The sequence below is a fragment of the Kryptolebias marmoratus genome, linkage group LG10 (assembly GCF_001649575.2).
Source record: "Kryptolebias marmoratus isolate JLee-2015 linkage group LG10, ASM164957v2, whole genome shotgun sequence".
Lineage (NCBI taxonomy): Eukaryota > Metazoa > Chordata > Actinopteri > Cyprinodontiformes > Rivulidae > Kryptolebias > Kryptolebias marmoratus.
In genome coordinates, this window is record NC_051439.1 from 20,797,654 (window position 1) to 20,805,675 (window position 8,022).

An 8,022-nucleotide genomic window follows, 5' to 3' on the forward strand; every position below is an offset into this window, starting at 1 on the left:
CAGAAGATCTGAGGGGTCTAGACGGTTGGTACAGCGATAACAGATCTTTAATGTATTGTGGTGCTAAACCGTTCAGTGACTTATAAACTAACAACAGTATTTTAAAGTCTATTCTTTGAGCTACAGGGAGCCAGTGTAGGGACTTTCAACCTCTGCCTTCGGCTAAAAGTCCAGAAAAAGTGCAGCAAATTCACACAATTTATGAATTTAAAAAAATGATGCAAATATAAACTATAGATGAGTTGAAATAATTCATTTTAGGACTTTAGATATTTTGTTTTCAGGCACCCTTTATGCTTAAATGCCTCATTTATTATAAAATGTAATTTATTTTAAGCACTTTTTTATTAAACAAAGCACAAATGTCACTCTTTTATTACACATAAGACAATGTGTGCTTCTCATATTCCTTCAATCGAGGGTGGAGAACAAAAATAAAATTGAATTTTTAAACATATTTTTGCAAATTTCTCTGAAACAATCCTAAATCTATAAAAGTTAGATTGATGTAAAAGATCTAAATCGTGTGCAGAATGTAGGTTTACATTGTTTTGTGAAAAATACACGATCATCCCTGGAAACTTTAAGGTTTTGAAGGTATTCTGAGTAACTCCTTGTCTTGTTTTGACATTTTTACACAGAAATTCTTCCAATTTCCTCGAACTGCTGAAGATTTTCAGATGTTGTTTTTACATTTTGGGTTTGTTCTTTTAAATGACTCCTTCAGCTCTGCAGGTTTGCTTCATGTTTCCCTCATTTTCTGTTTTTTTTTTATCCTGAAAAGTCTGTCAAGCGTTTCACCCTGCTAATGTCTTCCACCTGTTACTAATTACCTCTCTCCTGTTCCTCGTTTGTCGTTTACTCCTCAGTATTTATTCTGGATGATTCTGGGTTGCTCTCTGTTTGCGACATGCTTCTTTTTGTTGCATTATTCAGTTTATTTTTGTGCCTCTTGCTCTCCGATGTTCGGTGCTTTTAGTTTTGTTCGTCACAAACGAGCATCTATTTGCTCCAGTCCTGCATTTGTATTTTTCATTTTTTTATCACCGCTGCACAGCAGAATCTTTCTGTGGAGCGTTAAATATAAGACAGGTTTTCTTCCATCTGTCTGGGGGAAAAAATTAATATCAGTATGGAACAAAACCACGCCCTTCATGCAATCATAAAACACGATCTTTAACTATTACAAGATAACTCTGAAGATTTATAGACCAGTGTCAGGCGAAGAAGCTTTATTAAAAAGATTATTTTAATTTGATAACGGCATGCCAGTCTGGATTAATGAAACCACATCTGAGGAAGGGAGCCTGGGGCTATTTAATATGCATGTTTTTTTTTTTTTTAAATAAAATATCTCCAATCTAACATGGAACGGCCTGAAGGTGGAATTAGATATCCTCTGTTTACGCGCTCAGCTCAGGGAAATGTCGGATATCTTTAAACTGACTTCTGTCTGACCTCCAGGAGCAGAGCATTATCTTTACACCTTGATGTCACAAACTGCACAATGTGCATCTTCACTTTAAGATTACACCTTTTTTATAAAATCTGTTCTGGTCGTGGCATCCAAATCCTCGCAGTGCTTAGCCCAACTGCATCCGTGGGAGATGAGTCCTGCAGAAAAGCTGCTGCTGAAGAGGCTATAATCCATCCCAGAGCGGCATCAACAGCACATCAGCACATTTCCCCTCAGATCGGCACTTTTTCCCCCCTGCACCTACCTTTTGATCCGCCCAAACATCATCTCATCCTTCCTGCTGGATACCCCCCCTCCTTTTTTTAGGGAATTCACCCTACAGTTCAGGAGCTTTACACACATCAGCCTTGAACGGAGAGGCAGCGATCACAATAAGCCTTTTTCCATCAGCCTCAAACAGTTAGGATCACCCACAGAGTCCCGTTCTCCATAGGGGAGTCTTGATCTCAGAGGTGGACTCGTTTGCTACGAAGACCGGAGGCTGGAGACGTCCACGCTCATCATTTACTCGCCCTCTGCAGCCGCCCCCCGATCTGCTGCACCTTCAGTCTAACAGGGAGGCTTGTGTTGAGATTACAGCTCAGATTTAGAGCCAAACAAGATGGCGTTTTACAGATATTTCTAAAAGCTGCATGGAGAATTTAGTTTTTCCTGTAAACTACTAATCATTTTCAAGGTAGAAGGTGTTTGTAACCTGAGGAATGCAGCTTGTAAATCATTTATTTCATTTTTCTGACCGTATTTGCCTCCGTTTCGTCCAAGTTCAGTTACTGCAGAGAAAAGGCGAATTAAATAACATTTTGTTTCTGTCTGATATGCAAAAAGAAAACGAGCTCGAGCGGCACATTCAAGACCAGTTGAATTTAAAATGTGAAAAAAGGTTTTGCCCTTTTTAGAGTAAGAGAACATAGAACAACCTCCCGGAGACTAATAGATCCTGCCGAGTTACTGGTTGCCATGGTGATTCCCACCTTTTCCAGGGAGAATAAAGAGGAAGCGGGAGCACACGGCACCGCTTTCCATTAGACAAACGGACAGAAACGCTAAAAATTGAACCTCAAACAGTTTGCCTTTGCAAGAAAACTATAAGTTGTAATAAAAATGATGAACCGTGTTTTATTTACAGCTCATTATGTTGGAAACACGACAGTTTAAAGAGGAGCATTGCTTTAGTTTTTTTTTTCTTTTAGAGAAAATTCAGACATAATGGGAGTCAATGAGACTTTGGATGTTCACTTTCTTTACTCTACTGGGTGAAAGAAGACAAGAAATGTCTGTTTCGATAATAAGTGGAAAGTTTGCAAAAGGTTTGAAACCGCTCAAGAGTTGGTGTGTGACATCATCACCTGTCAGTTGAACATTATTGTAATAAAATCTCTAAAACTCTTAAAACTTAAACTGCAACTACAGATTTCAAAACGTCAGTTTTATACACTTGTTTTGTGAAAATCCGATGAAGAAATGAAGAGATGAAGAGATATGGTCTACAACCTGTGATGAACCAGAAGTTCCTGATCGAGCTGCAGGTTTAGGTGGTTTGTTTTGTTTTTATACATTTTTCCAAAACTGTGAGAAAATTAAAGAACCAAAAATCATTTTCAAGGTTTTATCTTTAAGTTATATATTATGATGACTTATCATAACATTGTCGTTTTTATGACGATCTATAATGTTTCCAATTAAGCAGGTGGCGTGTTTAAAACATAAAATGCATCATTTCAAAGCAAAGCTAATTTAAAACATGAATATTCATAAATAATAATAAACTGATAGCTGTGCACCATCTGGCAGCCTTTCTGAACTCCAAATGCAGATGTTTGGAGTCTTAAACATGAAGGAAAACTTTATTTGTGACAAATTCACAGAATGCAAAGACGGGGGGTGATTTTATGTCCTCCTTTTCGTGCCCACTGACACAAGGAGGTAGTTTCAGCTTTTGTGACTGTTATATCTTGCAGACGCTGTCCTACTTTCTGCTTTGTCACTCCCTAAAAACACTTTTATTTCTGCCAGCAGCTCTCCTTTCACCAACCTTCTGTACGTCTGTTATTTTAAAGCAAAAAAGGAAGCAGAAGAGACGAGGAAAGATTCACCATTTCAGGGTGAAAATTACCCTGAGTCATGCGACGCCGCGTTTCGTTTCCTGCTCAGACTCGTGAATTTTGGTTTAGGTGTTTTGAAAAAAACCCCCACCTGGTTGAACGTTTGTTTAAACTAATTCAGGGTCTTAAAATCAAAGTTTCTGCAATGCAGCCACGTTCTTCGTGGACAAACTGGAACACAGAGTTTTAAAAAAATGTTAAAAACAAAGAGCCACAGTGATGATTACAGCAGCTAAAACACTTTAGGGCTGCTGATCTGGCTTTAGTTAATGTTAGTTGTGGATTTGCTTCTTTATGAAACTAAGTCAGATGTTAGTTTGTGTCAAAGAATCATCAGTTTTGAAATGCTGGGTTTGCTTCGTCAGACTGAATTAGTTTCAATAAAAGAGTTCCTGAACAATAGTTGCAAATGTTTTGGGTTATAAGTCAAAATTAGTTTCTTTAATCACTTTATTATCTGTAATTTTTTGTCCATCTTTGGTCATTTGAGCTTTAGTTAACCTCTCTGTTGACGTGAAAATAATACCAGCTCTGTTAATTTAATCATCTTGGTTGTTTGTTTCTTAATATCCCTTTTTTATCCCAGAAAGGCTCGTATAGTGCTGGTTAAAGTGTAAATACAGACGACATGGATCAGTGGCTCTCATCAGGGAGTCTTCTGTCACTTCATCAATATTCAACGAGCTCCTGACCTTCTGGTTTCAAGTATAAGTGGACACAATGTTGAAGTACTAAAAGGTTAAAGATGGGTGCTATCTCATGTTTTTTTTTAAATTCTGATTAAAAAAATAAACTTTACTCATATGGCTTTGCATTACATTACACTGTGAGATTACTGTGTGTTTTCTTCAGGTAACATTTGCTGACAAATGCTGCCGACGGCCCAAAGGTGAGCCGGGAAGGAGATTATTCACACTTAATAAAAGCCTTTGTAAGCAGCCTCGCTGATCTGTCGGGCCGATGCTGCAGCTGTAATTATATTCCTGATCTGAGAAGTGCAGAGCTGCTGGGAAAACAGCTAATCAGAGGGCTGCTAGGTGGCATTTTGCTTTACATGCTGATTGTGTCAGAGAACCAGTGTGAGACCGGAGCGAGCTATTAATGCTAACTGCGTTTTACAGCCAGGTAATTAATGTGCATATGTGGCAGTGACGTTACGAGGGGAAAAGGACATTAAATCTGACCTTTTTTAAATTCTGATGAGCTGCTTTAAAGATATGAAATCATACATATCTGATGTGATTGTTTAATCTTAGTCTTAACTAATTTAACCTCAGAATAATTATGGTGGCTGTTATCGTGGAGTTATGATTGGATAGAAAACCAGAATTAAAAGAAGAAACAAAAATGAATTTTTGAAAAGATAGTGAGACAGACAGAAATAGTTTTAAAGGGATTTAGTTTTGCTTTGTGGCTCAACACATTTATCAGATTGGTTTCAATACTTTTTAAATTTAAATGTAATGCTTTTTTTTACAGCTTTAATTTAAATCCATATACAGAAATAATCTTAGAGTTCTTGCTGTTGGCTCTAATGACAATACCAATTAATTATTCCATAGTTTTTTATGTCTTTGTCCGTTTTTTAAAATAAAATAAAACAATTTCATCCAATTTAAAGTAATTAAGTGTGCCATTGCATAGAAATTATTACTATTTTGCAAGTTTCTTATTTTTTAGCTTTGGAAAAACAAAAATAAAACGTGCTTCTCTGTCAGGATTAGTGTCCTGTGACTTTTGGACTCACTGGATCTTATGTTATTCAAGTTTGCAGATACTCTTCAAAATAAGAGCTTGACTCTGTCATTTCTCTTTGACATCCTTCCATCATGGCTGCCTCCTTAAATCTTGTAGAATTCGAACAATCCTGTCATGACTTGAACTTTTAAGCTAAGGAGAACTGAATGAAAGAGGAAGAGGTTTTTAACCTGGAGTTTCAAAGTAAAGCTCTTCAAAATAAGAGTCATAGCTAAGTCTCAAATCACTACTGGGCGTTATGGAAGAAAGTTGATAATGAAATTTCCGGCACCCCTCAGTACTTCCTGTAAATGATCCAGTTTATGTTTTACTGAGCTGGGCCACGTAAATCTTAACTTCCCAGCGCAAGGTGCCCTTGAGCAAGGCGCCGAATCAGTTCTCAACACCGTCCAGATCCTCCGAGCAGCTTCCAGGCACAGAGCAGCTCCTGTAAATTGGAGCGAACGACACAGGGGTTGTCAGGCTGAAACCTCGTTTCTCGGTGATTTATAATCACAATTTATAGAAGTCCCCAACCTCCGAGTTCGGTCGTTACCGAGGGGAGGACGGATATTTTTACCGGCTCCTGTTAGAGAGCAGCATCTGTCACAGCAGCCTGTTAACGGCACTGCAGATGGACTAAAGCAGAGTCAGCCCCCCCGGCAGCAGCAGCAGCAGCAGCAGCAGCAGCAGCAGCAGCAGCAGCAGCATCAGCATCAGCATCAGCATCAGCATCCTCCCCCCCCTCACACACACACACACACACACACACACACACACACACACACACACCATGGATCCATCCCTCTCATCTCACACTCTCTCCTCCTAACCATCAGCCTCTGCATTTAGTCGTGATCCAACAGCAGAAAAAAATAAATAAAAAGCACGGGATTTCACCGTTTCCCGCGGAAACAGCCTCTCCTCAGCCAGCTGCGGAATGAAGCTGCTGTTTTTCTCAGCAGCACTGCGGGAAGAAGCCATGAATCCCTGGCTGCTGTTCGCGCTGCTCGGTCTCTGGTGAGTGTGCAGCTCTGATTCCTCCTTCATGATGTGAATAAGGCAGGTTTGTCAGAGGGAAAGACTGCAGATGGTGCCGGCAGAGCTGTGGCCTTGAAGGGAAGAATGCGAGGAGGTTGTCTGACTTGAAATGGATCCACCAAAGCTGAGCTTTAACACATGTAGTAGATGTTTTTAAAGGTGTCAAACAGCGAAGGATTGGGATTCACTCACCTCTCAGTTGGTCACACACATGTGAATCTGTCCTGTTTGGATAAAAAAGATGGTTCTTATCTTACAGTGCATGCATTTCTTAAGTCAGTTACATTTTTCTGCACCTCTGCTCATCTTATTTTTGCACTTTTTCGCAACTTGGAAAGCAAAAGAGTCCTAAAAATGCAAGTTATTCATGCAATGATCCAGCAAAGCATCTGCCTGCTGCTTGTCAGGAGCTAAATGTCCATTTAAAACATGGGATTTGTAGTGAAATAGGACTCTGGTTGTAGCAGAACTGTCACTGCTGCTTTGTAAATGCTGGGATTTTTATCTCAACAATGTCAAAGTTCAATAAACTGAAAACCATCCGAGGCTCAGGATGATGATGATGATGACGAATGGCTGTGGTGGCGTGGGTTTGAAGTCTGGTTAAAGTGAAAACTCAGACCAGTAGCTCTTACTTTGCAGAGGACCAAATAACGTTCAGCTGATGTTAGCTTAAAACATCTGAAAATCTCCCTAAAGCTGCTAATGTTTTCTGGGTTTCTGCTTCAGATGCTCGTTGTTTGTGGTGTATTATTGGGCAAGGTTTTCTCAGCTCATCTGAGGCACTTAACTGTTAACACAGGACGACAATCACAACTTATACGACCTAAAAAAGCCTGGCAGCAAATTTGGAAAACCTCCTTTGGTGTGAAGACACTCCTAACACCGCTACACTCTTAGTACTCACCAGATATGGTTTTCTTGCTTTTTTCTACTCTCTTGAGAGATTTCACCACATGGATGCAGCTACAGGTATCGTGTTAGCGCTGCATCGTTTCCATGACCTTATCACAGTCTAAGGATGGTGTGACCAGTCCTGCTTTAGATTCCTGAAGACCAACATCATCAATACACTGCTTCTGCTTCTCCCATGCTCCACCCAGGATCCCAGTATTCTCCCACCACGATAAAAACTAAACAAACAAACAAAAAAACAACAAAAATGACCTTGCTTTGGAAGTTTTCTGCATGGCTTTCTCATGTGTAATGAGGAGCCCACTGCATTCTTCAAACGTGACCAGAGACCATCCATGTTTTGGCAAATTATCAGCTTGTTGCAGAGGTCGCCATCCACTGTAAAGAATACCTTAACTTGTCTGAAACTGTTCCTCTACATTCGCTGACTGGCCACTTCATTAGGCGCACCGGTTCAAATGCTTATTATAGGGGTGTCAAACCCAGTGACGTAAGGGGGCCAAAATGAAAACTTTGGTCCAAGCCAAGGGCCAATCACAATCAATATTTATTAAAAATTACATAAATTAATTGGTTTTAGATGTATTATGTCAAATCATTCATAAAGAAATATCAATGACCTTTTCCCAGTTACAGATTATACAGAATTTAGAGCAAACAGACTTTAATGAACACAGACAAATAGATCAAACTTCAAAAAGCTCATCATTAGCAGTCATTTCTTACGCCTCACTCAGCTTTTAAATGAAT

At 39.4% G+C, this 8,022-nt stretch overlaps 1 protein-coding gene across 1 annotated transcript in view; it reads left to right on the plus strand.

The window, feature by feature from the left end:
* Positions 1 to 6,107: 6,107 nt before the first annotated feature.
* gabrg1 (gamma-aminobutyric acid type A receptor subunit gamma1) overlaps positions 6,108 to 8,022 on the plus strand; it is a 13,139-nt gene continuing 11,224 nt past the window's right edge. Inside the window, exon 1 of the mRNA XM_017434837.3 lies at positions 6,108 to 6,336. Within this exon, the coding sequence (XP_017290326.1) occupies positions 6,257 to 6,336 (80 nt within the window). The 5' untranslated portion in view covers positions 6,108 to 6,256. The remainder of the gene's footprint in view (positions 6,337 to 8,022) is intronic.